General features: G+C 41.7%; 2 protein-coding genes across 6 annotated transcripts in view; one reads left to right on the top strand and one right to left on the bottom strand.

Annotated features, from left to right (window-relative positions):
• Window positions 1-11,239, top strand: part of phyhiplb (phytanoyl-CoA 2-hydroxylase interacting protein-like b) — a 94,709-nt gene extending 83,470 nt beyond the window's left edge. For all 3 annotated transcript variants that reach the window (XM_039771534.1, XM_039771544.1, XM_039771551.1), the window contains exons 2-5: window positions 1,023-1,219; window positions 5,420-5,594; window positions 6,209-6,326; window positions 10,119-11,239. In XM_039771534.1, coding sequence (XP_039627468.1) covers window positions 1,023-1,219; window positions 5,420-5,594; window positions 6,209-6,326; window positions 10,119-10,653 — 1,025 coding nt within the window. In that variant the 3' untranslated portion in view covers window positions 10,654-11,239. The remainder of the gene's footprint in view (window positions 1-1,022; window positions 1,220-5,419; window positions 5,595-6,208; window positions 6,327-10,118) is intronic.
• Window positions 11,240-11,934: 695 nt separating this feature from the next.
• Window positions 11,935-16,126, bottom strand: part of fam13c (family with sequence similarity 13 member C) — a 152,851-nt gene continuing 148,659 nt past the window's right edge. For all 3 annotated transcript variants that reach the window (XM_039771523.1, XM_039771515.1, XM_039771506.1), the window contains one exon: window positions 11,935-12,796. In XM_039771523.1, coding sequence (XP_039627457.1) covers window positions 12,673-12,796 — 124 coding nt within the window. In that variant the 3' untranslated portion in view covers window positions 11,935-12,672. The remainder of the gene's footprint in view (window positions 12,797-16,126) is intronic.

Genomic DNA, 16,126 nt, shown 5'->3' with positions numbered 1-16,126 from the left:
GCTGATCTAATTATTTGAAAAAAGTTAACAATACTCGGTTACACTTGAATCTTGTGGGTTGTTTCCTTCCTTGGGTTTTTGCTTTTTGGTTTTATTAATTAATATTCCTTCACTGAATATATTTGAATGTATTCAGATCTCTTTGTGTGGACATTTCTAAAATACATGACACAGGTCTTTGCTCCGATTATTCTCTTTAATTGCATCATTGACATTGAAAGCAGCACCGTTTTTATTTGGTTTCATAACCGGAGCTTTTCATTGTTTTTCTGCCCACTGAAGCTGTTCAGATTGTAGCAGACACTAAATGTGAGCTGATACTATGTGTTGCCATGGCAATCAGATATTCCCGTAGCATCAACTTGAAGGCTGCAGATGATTTAAAAGGATAACCAAACCTGCACATTTAGCGAACAAATATGTTAAAATAAGAGTAAACATCATTTTATAATAAAATCATAATGCACAAAAATCACAATTATGGAAATTACAAGTCGGAGAGATTTCAAAATATTTTGTTGTAAATTGAGGCACTCTTTGAAAATTGAAATCTCATAGTCATCCATTTACATTATCCATTAAACTAGCAGCATCATACATAAGTCAGGAACCAACTCCAGAGAGGGCATCTGTCCAGCGCAGGGCACACTTCCTCAAAAAAGTGACAAGGTGGGCGCCAAAACATCTGAAGGATAATAAGCCCTATACACATGGAGGGAACCAACACAGACAGTGAGTGGATAAGGTTGGTTCAGAAGATGGATAGACAGGTAGGTATCTGCATTAACTGCTGCTTCAATATGCCGACTTCATCTAAAACAAGGAACAATCATTTTGCATTTCGGCAAAACAACTAGTTACTTCCTAGGAGCATCACACTAGAACATCAGAGATGTAGGTTCAAAGCCCAGGACTGTGACCCGTACCCGTATAACAATTTCGTTATGAACATTTTTGGCAGTGTTCATCACGTCAGTGTACAATAAAAATTATAACAACAATTTCTTATTTTTCGTTCACAGGAAATAAATCCCAGGACAGTGGCATTGCGGAAATGGAGGAGCTTCCTGTTCCACACAACATCAAAATCAATAACATCACATGTGACTCCTTCAAGATCTGTTGGGATATGGACCCAAAATCGAAAGAGAGAATCACACACTATTTCATTGACCTCAACAAGAAAGAAAACAAGAATTCAAACAAGTTTAAGCATAAGGTAACGGCTCGGCTTCTGCCACAAGCACTCTGACAGCCTGCCCAGTGTTTGCCGCCCATCTGCTACTCAGTAGGGGTGGGAGCACTCCATGTGGCAGGCAGACATTTTACATTTAATATTGTTTGTGCCAGAGAGGCCAGGTCTTTAACATTAATTTGTCATAATTAAGTCTACGTAGCACACTTCATATGGAGATAAAATAGATTTTACAGCCGTTAGTAGATATTTAATAAGGTGATATTACTTCCTGGCCATTACAGCACCCTCTGCCTGGTGAGGTTTCTCAAGTTACTGACACCATTAGCGCCTTGTGGTTGATGGGCTGTGGCTATAGAACTGAGAGGTCCAACATGGCAACCGCCCTGGCATTAACGGGAACTCGTGAACGTTAAATTCATCATTAATGTTCTCACCCATAACCATCACTGAAGAATAGTTTTCAATTTGCCACTGTTCATTTTATGCTCTTTACTTCTAAATCTGTCAAATCCACGGCATCTTCCTGGGACGCACAGACGTGAAAGAGCTAAGGGCTTGCAGTGATTGGAGGGTAGTTATGCTGCCATAAGCTTTAAACAGAAAGACTTTGATTTTAAAATGTATGCTGATTTTGTAATTTCCTTATATATTGGGAAGTTTTGTTTCATAGACATTTGCCTGTTTTGCTTAAGCCACAGCGTGCCATATTTTATGCACTGACACTGTTCAGCAGCTTTGTGTAATGAAGAAGATCATGCAAATTGAAAAATGGTAGCTGTTAAGAAAGGTGTTTAGCTTGACTACAAGTCTGGACTGCTGCTGAGCACTGGGGCTTCCAAGGACGTAATGACTGACATCAAGGCCACAAAGAAGGTTATGAGTTGTATGGGGTGGGGGCAGGAATGTGTATACATATGGTTGTTGACTCCTATGAATTTGTTTTATAAAATTCTTGGAGAATCTTCTTCTTTTGGCTGCTCCCATTAAGGGTCGCCACAGCAGATCACCATCTTCCATATCTTCCTTGTTCTGTTACACTTATCACCTGCATGTCCTCTCTCACCACATCCATAAACCTTCTGTTAGGCCTTCCTCTTTTCCTCTTCCCTGGCAGCTCTATCCTTAGCATCCTTCTTCCAATATACTCAGCATCTCTCCTCTGCCTATGTCTAAACCAACGCAATCTCGCCTCTCTGACTTTGTCTACAAACCATCCAACTTGAGCTGACCCTCTAATGTCCTCATTTCTAATCCTATCCATCCTTGTCACACCCAATGCAAATCTTAGCATCTTTAACTCTGCCACCTCCAGCTCTGTCTCCTGCTTTCTGGTCAGTGCCACCGTCTCCAACCCATATAACATAGCTGGTCTCACTACCGTCCTGTAGACCTTCCCTGTCACTCTTGCTGAGAATGGGGACCAGAAATGCATGCTCTGTCAAATCAGCTTGTTAACCCCATGACTGACATCACATGTTTTGGTGCCTGGCCATTGTCAGCATGGAGCTGGTATGTTCTCCTTTCTGGGTCTGGCTGCGTTTTCCTGTCATACCCCAATTCTGAATTGGCCCCCTGTAGTTCTGCATGTGCTTAGGCCTGCTATGGACTGAAGCCTGATGCTCTCCAGGTGGGCTCTAGCCTTCTGCAGTTGGATTTGGATTTGAGAATTTTGTGTTCTCTTATTCTTGGTATACCACTTCTCACTGGCAGCCTGTTCGTGCAGAAACCTCTGTTACAGCAAGGTGGCCATTTTTATATGTGCTCTAAAGGTTCTCCTTCTTGGGTTTGTTGGGCAATTTTATATAAAATAAGAGATTTTTGTTCCTTGTGAAACTATTTTTACATTACAAAGGTTGTGTATTAAAAACTGATTTCACTGTGCTGTAATTTGCAGCAAGAGGATTGAAGTTTGTGCCTTAATTTATAAGCAAGTGGCCCCGACGATGGACTGGAAATTTCAATGGAGGCTGGCTTCTTCCTTTCATGTGCTGCTGCTGCTCTTGTAGACTTCAATGTGTGTTCAGTAATCAAGGAATGGGTGGATAAAAAAATATTGCGTATAGTAAAACACACAATTTGAAAGCTGTTATAAAGTAAGCTTATAAAGTTGAGTTAGGTGACAATAGCTCAACAGCTTCAATGATGCCATGCTGGTCCTTGTCACAGCCTCACTGACACACTACAGTACTGTTGCTCCCGGCCCGACAACTACATAAACACACAAGTTTAACAAACAAATACAATAAATAAGGTCACAGATGCAGAAAGTAACGTTAATGGCAAAGCACCGGGTGACTGTCATTTATAAAATTCAGAAATTGAAGTTATTCTCATACTTTTAGAAGAATCTGAACAGAGACATACCTGCTTTCATCAACTGTGCCTTAGTTTCATTACCCTATGAAGCGCCTGTCCTCTGAGTGTGCCCATCATGGCGTACACCAGCCCGCTTGTGACTTGGGCCTCATGTCCCCTCGGCGCAGCACGCCAGTTCCAGTGTGTCCAGAAGTTGCTAGCATTTAGCTAATGGTGGATTTTGGCCACAAAGAGATTCTGATCCATCGCACAGGCGCTCTAAGACCTGGTGACTGATGAGGACACTGGATTTAGCTGAGATCGGTGCCATGCTCATGGAAGCACTCCAGACTCCTCTTATTCTTGTAGCCATGAAAACACACCTCATGTCGTTGTGCCGCTACCTCATGCCAGCATTGATGACACCCAGCAGAGGAGGTTTTTGCCATTTCCTGGTCGTCCAGTCAGCAGGACCAGGGACCCAGCATAACTGCCTGGCATTTTCCAAATCCTCAAGCGTTCATCATGCCTGTTTCTTTTCCCACTGCAGCCATTCACTGATAAAGAGTTTAGCACGACTGGTTTGTGGGTGCCAGCTGCCTTTCATGACAACATACAGGGCATGTCATCTTTAGCATCACCCCACTCAGTTACCCGACTTTAACCCCTTTGTAATGCTCCACATGTTGTTTCACCCCTTTCTCTCTCAATCACTGCGCCACCACTGCATGGTAGTGTTCAGGGTGGCTGTCCATTCTGGACGCCAACATGTCAGCCATATCGTGAGTCTTGCTCATTTCCTCTCTTAATCCATTGGCACAAACTTACCTGATTTTATTTGGGCTGCTTTTATTTATGGCAGTGCCACTAATCACTTTTGTTATTTGCCTGGCGAGAGGAGGTGTACTTAGTAAATGTCAGGTTTGTTGATTTTCTGCCCAGAATAAAATACGTTGGCATAATGAGCTGCACTGACATAAAGTGGAAGGGCTGTTGGGGTCATTTGAGCTTCTCCCACTGACAGATCTGCCACTTCTGAGCCATCCAGTGGAGTCCATGAAGTCACAATAAACTTCCGCTTGAACTTTGTTTCCTCACAGAACACCCAGCTTGTCACACTTGGCTTTGCTCACAACTTTCTTCTTGGTATCTACAGAAACGTAAGCCAGCACAAATAAAATTAAATCATTGGTTAATTATTTTAGAAACAATGCTGCTGATCATTCATAAAATTGGTTTGCCAACGTGAATGTTGCCAAGTTCTTTTCAGTTGAGAATTTAAGTGTCACACGTCGGCATATTCAGAAATAAACACTAAGCTTGCTGCCACTTTCATATTTAGTCTTTTATTTGGTAAGGCTGTCAACGTCTGTAAAAATATTCAGTGAAAATGGCCTCCACTGTCATTAGTCCATTGCTTTGTGTTATATGGTGTGAAATATAGCGGCCCGGACACACACACAGGCGGACACCATTTGCTCCATCACCACACGTTTATTAACACAAAGTCACAAATGTTAAGTGCACCGCCACCAAACCCCCAGTTCCCCAAAGTCAACAAACACAGTCCTCTTCACACAACACTCGGGCCTCTCCTCGCCTCCTCTGCCTCAACCTTATCCTCCTCCTCACGCGACTCCAGCCTTGATTGCAGGGCAGTGTCTCCTTAAATAGGTGGCTGATTGCCGACCACACCCAGCCACCTGCGACAATGGTTAAACATAAACTCCCTGTCTTTGGGGTAAGCTTAGTGAAATATTCCTACTCAAAATTCCTTTACTGCCATCCGTCCATCCATCTGTTCTTTTAATCTGCTTCTTCCTAAACTGAGATTTTCACAAGCAGAGCAGCAGCAGCAGCAGCAGGACTGGGCAGCTCATTCGATGTCCCACTTACTGTATGTATATTGCAATGTCTCTCTTTCAGGACGTCCCTACCAAGCTAGTGGCGAAGGCTGTCCCGCTGCCCATGACTGTCAGAGGTCACTGGTTCCTAAGCCCACGTACCGAGTACACCGTCGCTGTCCAGACTGCTTCTAAGCAAAGCGATGGGGACTACGTGGTCTCTGAATGGAGTGAGATTATCGAGTTCTGCACGGCTGGTGAGTTCAAATTTAGTGGGGGAAATTTGGCACACGAGCACCACCTCTGTCTGCACCGAGCACCACTCATCTGTCCAGTGCGCTGTGCAAAACTGACTCTCCACTGCAGAAACCATGCCATCAACACTGGGTGGGAATGGGCACACCTACGCTTACACACATGGCACTCACAGGACACACTCACACTTACATAAATACACTCACCCTTACACATACACACACACACACTCGCCCTTACCCACGTGCACGTGCAGGGCATAGGTAGGGTCACTTACACAGCCTGCTTATTATTCAGTGGATGTACCCGTGCTCACTCACAGAGACCTTTCACACACATTCATGCTCACTCAGGGGGCAAAGTAAAGCAGATGTACTCACTAAGGTCATCTGAGAGTCCCCGGAGTAGACGTGTGAGTCCACACTCTTAAGATTGTCATCACAGGCAGCTGATCCCGTGGTGCTTCACGTAAGCCCCTCATTCGCTGCTCATCAGTTTCTTTACTTGCTGGTTGATTTCACTTTTTTAGTTAGTAATTCTGTTGTCCTCATAACTCACAAGAACTTCCATTCATTGTTTGTTTTTCTACTTTTAAAATCTCATTTTTCTCTTTTAGATTACTCAACTGTACACCTAACACAGTTGTTAGAGAAAGCAGAAGTTATTGCAGGCCGAATGCTGAAGTTTTCAGTGTTTTATCGAAACCAGCATAAAGAATATTTTGATAAAGCCAGGTGAGTGACGATTCAGCCTGACGTTCAGCTGTATTTTGAACAGCAATGCAGCTTCATGGTGAAGTATTTGTGCTATGAGTATTTGTTTTATCTACATGTAAATCGGTGTGAACATATGCAGTACGCCGTCTCACTGCCGTCAGATCAGCTGTTTTATGAGAAGCCACACTAAGCGATAAGCCAGCACAAGTAGCCCAATGTAAGAAGGTCATGTGCTTCACTGCAGTGGACTCGGCTTTTCTTTCTGGTTAGCCAGGGCCATCACACCATTTCTGGGCCTCTTGCAATGTGATGCAATTTATGAGTCCTTTTGACGTGCTGATGCCCCCTAGTTAAGCTGAGAACTAAAGGCAGTACGGCGCTCTCGTGGTTTAACCTGTATCTCAGTATATCACATACAACCCCAAGGATAAATTCACATTAAAAAAGAAGACAATAAAGAGAGAGATGCAATATTTTAATGGCTGAACACTTAAAAAACATTTTTCTTAATAATTGGCCCAGCACAACTATGCTGCCATCTAGTGAGTTAAGAAAATGGAGACCAAATTGTAGTAGCGATTAGCTGCTGTTTCTGTGGGCATCCTAATTCTACTTTACTGACAGAAAATCAAATTCCTAAATTGGAAAAATGTGTCAATTAGCATGAACACAATACTTGAGAAAGACAGATACCGCAGTCCATTTTATGGCCGTTTATAAATGAAGAGAAATACTGTAATCCTAATATTATTTTATGGTCCATGAAGTATAATCATTTTGCAAATACAGTAAGTCCACAGCCTTGGCTGCTGCCGAACCTGGACCTGAGCTACCATTGAGTGAGCCTGGCGCTGCCTTAAGAGAATCTTCAATGACGACGACACATTGTGGGCAGTGTGGATGGAGGATTACTGGGGTCCGTGTCCTCAAACGTTTTGTCTTAAGCTGGCTGCCGGTCAGTCTGTTTTATTTAGCATATAAATTACAATGACGGACAATCAAAGGCTACAACGTTGGGGATTACAGATGTTGTGCACGGTGCAGCGGTCTGTCAAAAAACGCCTGTCAGACTCCACTTTATGATTGACTTTCTGCAGGCCAGGGAATGAGCCGTCCAGCTGGTATGGGACAGCAGATCCAAATTTCACAGTTTCATTTATTTCTCTTGCAGAAAGAAATTCAGTAACACCAATATAGGCTACCCCAAAAATCCACATTTCAGTTATGCAGTAGTATGCTCACAAAAACATGAATTTCTTTGCTAATATACTGTTAAATAAACATTTCTGGAAAATCAAGAGTAGCACATGAAAGTGAGCTTTGAATCGGAGACCTGCCTTCACCCTCATTCATTGGTCAGGAGGTCCCGTCTTCCAATCAGGAGGTTCAGTTCTTGAATCCGTTTAAAGAGAAATCAGATTTTAGAATCCCAGATTTTATTTGCGTACTCAGTTCTCACTTCACTTTTTATCGCGGCTGCAAGCGAAAGTTCCAATGTCTCCTTCTCAACTCCCCCAGTTAAGCACACCCTCTTAGAATTCTGTGCTTTTATACTTCAGATCACAATTAACAATCATCTACACCTTACTTAGCAAGCCCTAAAATCTGAATAATCAAACTTCAGCCGGCAAACGCCACATAAAAGATCTCATTTTGTCTTTTATTTATTGAACAAAATGTAGTTTGTAGGTCCATCTCTAGCAGAAGCCATTTTCTGTGTGAGCTTATTATTCTGTTAAGTATTTTATGGGAATTGTTGCCCACTCCTCCTTTCAAACTGCGTACTTCACGTAAATTCTGCAATTTGTTGTCTCTAAAGACTGGATTTGTCTAATTTTAGGTCTTAGTGTGGACAAGATGATCATTAATTATATTCAAAATATTATCTTGATTTTCAGATAAGCTCCTACCTTACGAGTCTAGCAGGTACGAGGAGTCTTTTTAGAGGTGATGTCGCTGAGAGGTCAGTGATGGGGCCAGCGGTATTTTAATACAAATAAATGACCTGGACAGAAATATAAACATCAAGTAAAGGTTGCAGATGATACAAAGCTGGGGGGATTGACAGACAATCAGTTGAATTGTTACAGTGGGACTTGGACAGCACACAGGTGTGGACAGGAGAAATGTAATGGTAGAAAATATAAAGTGTTACACATAGGAAATGATTTGAATACACGATAGGAGGTCGACAGCTTGAAAAGGACGTGAGAGACATAGTGGACTCCTCCCTACCTACTTGAAGATCATTTACATTAAGTGTTGAAGAAAGCTAACAGAATGAGTTCACATCAAGGGAGAGTATGCTTAAGTTATTATATAACACACTAATAAGGCCTCATCTACAGTACTGCATGCAGTTTTGGTCTCCGGATTACAAAAAGACATAACAGTGCTAGAGAAAGGCCAGTGGAGAGTAACTTGGCTAATTCCAGGATTAAGAGGTAAATGAGCTGTGAGGAGAGACCAAAGGACTTACCGTATATACTTGCAGATAAGTTCTCCCACGGATAAGTCGAGACTTGATTTTACTGCATAATTTCTGGTATTTAATAATGTCATTTGTACAAGTTGAATGTGGAAAACTCCCGCTATTGGTCCAAGAGATTATGATATGCTAACGCCCACTTGAGAGAGTAACCATAGAGCACATGGCCTTTTTTTTCTATGTGGGTGCGGCAATGCGCTGTATGAGCGTGTGCTCCTAACATCTCTCAATTGTGCCTACGTGACCACACGGTAATACCCAAACTAATCCAAAGCGACGTTTGCATTGATTTGTATTTTTTGTATCTCACACCCTCATACACCTTTATCATAAGAGCATCCCTCATCTACGATGGAGCGTTCGATCAGAAAAGAATATGAAGCTGGCGTTAAATTAAATGTTGTTGAAGTAGCGAAAGAAATTGGTAACTGCGCTGCTGCAAGAAAATTTGATGTGTCTGAGAAACTGATGTGAAACTGGAGGAGGCAAAAAAAAAATGTTAAGTGTTGCATTTTTGAATGGGGTGTGATTTTATGATCGATCTTTCAGATTTGAAGACCCAACTTACACGTGAGTATATATACGGTAGTTTTATGAAATGGAGATTTAAGAAGTGACCCGATTTAAGTTTTTAAAATTACGAAAGACACAGTTGGAAACCCATTAAGGGTAAATTTAAAAAAAATATTATAAAGTTTTTTTTTTTCCCAAAGAACTACAAGCACTTGGAAAAAATGACCAAGCAGTGTGGCGGAGTTTAGGACTTTAGGGACCTTCATATCTCAACTTGATATTTTCGAGAAATCGGATGGAAGATTGGTGAGCCTTGTTGACTTGAATGGCCTGTTCTCACCAAACTTTTTCTAACGTTTTATTGTGAAAAGAGTCAGAATGAGAAAGGGCTAATCAGCTTTTGTATGTCTGTATGAGTGATGCACAAATCCTTTCTTCAGAGCAGAGACACCAAAGGTGGTCACCGACTGCCCCTGGTCTGCTTTATGATCATAGAGACGAAGCCCAAAGCTGGCAGGTTGAAGGTAAACCCGACTCGCCTGGAATGAAAACTTTGAATTCTGTCTGAGAACAACAAAGGCCCAATCTATTGGTCAGCACAGAAACTGCCTGCCTGCATTGTGCCTCTCTAGTTTTTGCTGTTAAAACATCATCTGGTATGGAGTTTTTTATGCAACACGCCCTACTGCATGTGTCTTAAGTGGATATTAATTAACTTACCGTGTATTGCTACCAAATTATTTTTAGTGGTCATCTACTGAATTGACTGAGTTGGCTAAGAGTAACCCCCCGCCCCCTTTGTCTTTCAGAGAGGACCAGAACAATAAAATGCTGCCATCCATCAAAGACAACAGTGGTAGTCACGGCTCCCCTATTAGCGGGAAGCTGGAAGGAATCTTCTTTAGCTGCAACACCGAGTTCAACACTGGAAAGCCTCCTCAGGATTCTCCCTATGGAAGGTATCGGTTCGAGATTAATGCCGATAGACTGTTCAACCAGAAGACTAACCTTTACTTTGGTGACTTTTACTGCATGTACACCGCCTACCACTATGTCATCCTTGTCATCGCTCCTTCTGGTTCCCCAGGAGATGAGTTTTGCAAACAGCGTCTCCCCATGTTAAATATTGCAGACAACAAATTTATGACCTGCACCGAGGAGAACGGCAGGCTAGTTTTTCAGCACGCCCAGGATGTCATTTTGGAGGTCATTTATACTGACCCCGTGGATCTTTCACTTGGGACAGTTGCTGAGATCAGCGGCCACCAGCTAATGAGCTTGTCCACAGTAAATGCAAAGAAAGACCCGAGCTGCAAGATCTGCAACATCAGTGTTGGACGCTAAGTGGTACGAGCCAAGCCGAGCCCGATGGTCTAACCCTTTACTGCTCCATTTTCCATTGTTGAGACTCTCACAGAAAGCATGCATTTGCAGCTTTATACCAAACAGCAGATTGATTTCTCTTTATTACTCTTTTTTTCTATCTCCTGGTTAGATTGGTTTGTGTTCTTTTTCATTCTGAGATATTTGTGACGTTACTGCCAAGTCGAACAATAACAATGCTTTTCTCCCCCTGCCCCCTGGCTGTGATGCTTAACAGACCGACCGTCATTTCTACTGTTTTAGAGCTGCAATGTATTGTTTTGCCAAAGGTAACAAAAATGAATTGATACTGCTGTAGAAAAGTGACGATAACAGCTTCTACATGGCATTCTAAATGCATATTAATGTTATCCTGTGATTAAAACAATTACTCGATAATTTAAAAGAGCATGATAGGTTGTACTTGCAGCATGAAATTAATATTGAAAAAAAAAAAACTAGAAATGTCAGCACTTCCAACTTGTTGTTCAGCAGTGTTACATGTTATTTATTATAGATAACAGAAACCATATACTGTGTTCAAACATAATAAATGTGATAGAAAAAATATTTATTTTTCACTTTTGTATAAAAAAATGTACAAACACAATATCACGAGTTTCAAACCTAACAATTGATGCACTTGTGAGACTCAGCAGTCGTCAAGCTGATGAACCCTTTCACTAAGTAAGCTACGGTTAATTCAGCGGCTCGCGCCATCCGTTGGAGAGCAGGCAGGTTCAGAGGAAGGAAACCGAACAAATCCAAATGGCGCACATCAGACATCTGCTTAGGAAAGAAGAACAGGACATTTTGTTTTTCCCCACATGCATATACACTGCATGCTATATAATGGCCGTGTTTAAAATGAAATGATCAAACTAAGGCATTAATCAAAATCTGTTTTCCTTAACACTAACAGAGAAAGATCAAAGCTCACGTAACAAAATAAAACCCCTAAACTTTAAAGAGATATTTCTCAGTAAATCTTTACACTGCAAGTCAAAAAAAAAAAAAACAAACAAAAATAAAACAACCAAAGTGTTAACACAACCATTATTGTACTACAGAAACATTCCATATTAAAATGCCGTAAAATGTACATCGATTTCAAATAAAAAGTATTACACTGCAAAAGGAATAACAAGAGTGCAAGTTTTGCAGGTTGCATGTTTCCTGAATGCCCCCCAACCCCACCCCGGGTGAAGCCCACCTTGTGTTGTGTCTGTGGTGGACGGCCATCTGTCGATAACAATCTAAATCTTTTTTTTTTTGGCTCTTAGTATCTAGAAGCCTGTAAACGACCATTAGCTGCACAATTTTAAAACGCTTTGGTTAAAAAATAAAATGCTGTTCCCCTTGTGTACAAATAAAGTGCTGTATTCAAACAAAAAGAAACGCCGAACACGTCCATCGCCCACTCGTCCTGGCTCGTTTCTATCATTGCATATCAAAGCGACTACTTGATGATGCAGACAACCCTCCGTTCAGTTCCCCTGAAAATGCCAAGGGGGTGGTTTCTGCTGTTGAAACCCACCATGAATTAATAACGCTGTTGAATCATCAGTCTTTCTAGGCAAGAGACATTCGATTTGGCACAAAGGTGGTGGGCTCTATCAGATGCATGCTTTTCTGCATATCACCCTGAGTGAGATGCGTGTGCTGTTCGTTTCCATAAAGCTTCAAGCAAGAGAGGATAAAATACATAGAGGTCCAAAAAAATATATCAAATTAAAAAAGAAAGATTATCTTCTTCAAGCAACGTGACTTTACAGAAAGAGAATCAATTTAGAAATAAGGTCCGATGTGACACTTCACCATCAAGTAGCCCCATTGCACGTCCTCCTCCGCCGCTGCCATGTCAAGAGAACTGGTACTTAGCAGCCGCCATCTTCTCTTTGCTTCATCTTCCAAAGAAGGTGACTGATAAAGTGCATTGTAGTGTGTGTCTCTATGGCACAAACACGCTTCATAGAAAGAAAGAAAGTAAAAATCAATCTTTCAAATGGCCTTGGAGGCATCCTGTTTACTAACGAGAACCTCCAGCAATCGAAGTTTGGCCTTGATATGTTTGTATTCGTAATATTCCTCAGCCATCGGGATTCGATCCTCTTTCTGAGCGTTCCTTTAACAAGGGGGGGAAAAAAGAGAAGGATATTAAATATAAAGTAAGAGGAAAGCAACATTAGCAAAAGAAAGCACTGGAGACCACGTCTAGTTCTGCCCCAGCAGCTGATGAACCTTTGAGGGTGTTTATTAGACGACTAGGAATTGGCGAAGCTAACTGGTGACATGGGTGCCTCACGGCCTCAGACCTCATCTTGTGCTGGGAGAGTACGCCGAGGTTATTGTGGGGCACACTGGCCTAAGAGAGTTAACAAGCAACATGGACAGCCTTCACTGTGCTCTGCGCTCTCTTTAATGAGGAGGATACTCCGTAACAGATGGTGGCGGCCACATTTGATGGTCTGCACAGTCCACACAGACACACACACACTGATTTCCCTGCAGCCTTTGCTCTTCTTCACTGTTTTCAGACATTTTAGTTCTGAATGAAACACAGGAGCCCACCCTACAACTTCAAGTGGCAACAAGAAGACCAAACCGGCCTGATCAGGTCCTAGTGAGAGCTTTATGGGCTGTCATGCTACACAACTGCCAGCTATGGGTGCTTACTGACACTGTCCACAACTCACAGCAAAGTATTAAACTGAAAATTGTAGGAGTTGTGTATTGTGACACTGGCTTTATGTGACTGAGGAAAAATATGAATTATATAAGAAAAAAAAATTCCATAACCAACTTGTGTGAATGAGGGAGTTTTTGGAGACACAAGGAGGGAACGCATGGGCTCCTGTATCACCGCAAGGCCCACTCAGGAATTGTCAGTTAACTTGACTTGACTGTGGTGTCACAGATAACGGAGGCAATGAGCAAACTGCACATGGACCACCACGGGATCTGTGAGACCACCCTAGCCCCTTTACCAGAGCATTTCACCAAGAAAAATAGTATTATTTGTTGGCACTCATATGACAGCTTGAAAAAAAAACATTTTTGTTCACATTGTTTTTCTGGTTTTTTTTACAGGAAACTAAATCAATAAATGAAGGTGTAGTGTTTTTCAAGCTGTTCTTTATTTGGATTTGTGACCAATCTCTTCCATATCCCTTCCTGATATTCAGATCGCTTACTAACATAATATAATGGCTGTGCTCCATTGGTCTGAAATTTGGAAAGCAACAAAACCCCCACCAGGGGTGACAGAAATGAACGCAGGCCATGTATGTGCAGGCGACTCGAGAGGATGAGCTCTTCAGAGCCTTCACAAATCATTGAGAATGTAAAAAAAAGAAGTTTCAAACCAATACTGTTCCTGTTTTAATCCTTATCCACTTTTATTTGAAATATTGATCCAAAAATGTAATTTGATGTGCTGTAGAAGACGTAATATACAAAATAACGATAAAACAATTGAAAAAGTACTTCAAACAAACATGTTGACATTTCCTTTCCGTATCACTTATCTAAAATTTTTTTTTTATCTAAAAGTTATTGCTGAAAGTCGTATTTAGCAACCAGGAAGTTGCTGAATGAATTGTATTTCAAATCAACAATTTTGTGGAGTTTCACTGTCGTACAAACGGTGCCCAGGTTAATGGTATTTGGTTGGTATGTCCTACAGACAGAAAGTTAGGCAGACATCGTGCTAGAAGGGGTCGAGTCAAGTTTAGCAATGCCTACAATGCACACATCCATCAAAGCTCAACTGTCTGCACCACTCCAATACTCTGTGTGGTGTGTGGTGAACATCTAAAGAGCAAAGACCAGGCCAGTGCCCAGTATGGACATGTTATCTTCTCACAAATCTGAAGCTCCTCTGCACCGACTGCTTGCTCTGCTTATACAGAACATTTTGCTATAAAATTCTCTGTAGCTCACAGAATGCAAAGGCAAACGTTCAGAATTATTTTAAACGATTAAAATCAAGTTCCTTTGGTCAAGAAACATAAAGGATAAAGTGAAAACCACTTCTAAACGGTGACAGGGGGTTAAGAAGTGGAGAAGCAGTTTGGGATGTTCTAGAAAAATGACAAGTGCCTCAAAGATGTTTCCACTTGTGACATATTCATAATCACAAACTATTACTCGCTAAATTCATATTTGTTAGTATTGATGGGCCAAGTGGCATCTCGGGTTCAAACGCAGGCTTACCAAACACATCAAGAAGTGTATTATTAGGCAATCAATCAATCAATCATCTATCTATCTATCTATCTATCTATCTATCTATCTATCTATCTATCTATCTATCTATCTCTATATATCTATCTGTATATGTATATATATATATATGCGGTGGGCTGGCGCCCGGCCCAGGGTTTGTTTCCTGCCTTGCGCCCTGTGTTGGCTACAAAGCCATTCGAAATAAATGCCACACAATAAATGGAGGCCTTTAGTTAGAATGGCCCACACCTAAAGTTTCTCTGCCAAAAATCAAAAATAAGAAGGTTAAAAAACAGTTCTTTTTAATCCTAAACATAAGTAACTACTACGGGCATGTTAACAGCACATCACTCATATGTAAAACACATTTATTTTTAAAGTAACTTGGAGTAACAAAACCCAGAACCACACTAAAGGCTGACTAACCAGGTGCTCACCTCTGAGGTTCAAGCCCCAAATCCCTTTCCAGACAGGAGACATTTGGGTGGGTCAGCCATACCCAATTCTAAGAGCAGATGACACCAACATGCAGGTGAGCACAAAGCAGTGAGCTCCTGCCCTCATCATGCCTGATACTTATTTTGGTAAATATCCTCCAGTTCTTCCCAAACTGAAACCATCCATCAATCCATCCATTTTCTAAAGTGGCTTCTTCATCCAGAGCAGCTTCATGAGGCGACTGGAGCCTATCCCAGCAAGCATCTGGCACAAGTCTGGAACAATCCCTAGACATGGCGACAGCCCATTGCTGGGTGAACAAACGCATACAATCAGGGCCAGGTTAGCATCGCCAGACCACCTAACCTGCATGTCTTTGGACTGTGGGAGGAAACCCACAGACCCCAGTCCCCTTGTTCTAAGGCAGCAACTCTACCAGTGCGTTACCAAGCTGCATGAAATTTAGCCATCTAAATAAATAAAGACATTGCACAAACAAAAAATGAAAAATTGCTGTGCAGGCACACATATGCTGTCATTTAATCCCGCCGACACGTTTCTCCAGAAATGTCTAGTCCAGCTTTGCACTTCATATGTCAGCTGCTCGGCCTGGACAGGTATTTCTCTTTGGTCTCAGTGAACAAAATGTAATTCATGGCACACTTTCAGAACACTGGTTAATATTTAAATGGATTTTGAGGAGCATGAAATATTTTTTTCTTACTTTATTTAGCCTCTGATTAAAAAATAATCCTGACAGCCCCGTTCTGTTTACCCAAAATCTACTAAC

Source organism: Polypterus senegalus, chromosome 1, assembly GCF_016835505.1.
Source record: "Polypterus senegalus isolate Bchr_013 chromosome 1, ASM1683550v1, whole genome shotgun sequence".
NCBI lineage: Eukaryota > Metazoa > Chordata > Cladistia > Polypteriformes > Polypteridae > Polypterus > Polypterus senegalus.
Note: the sequence above shows the minus strand (reverse complement) of the source record. Positions and strands in the feature narration are given on the sequence as shown.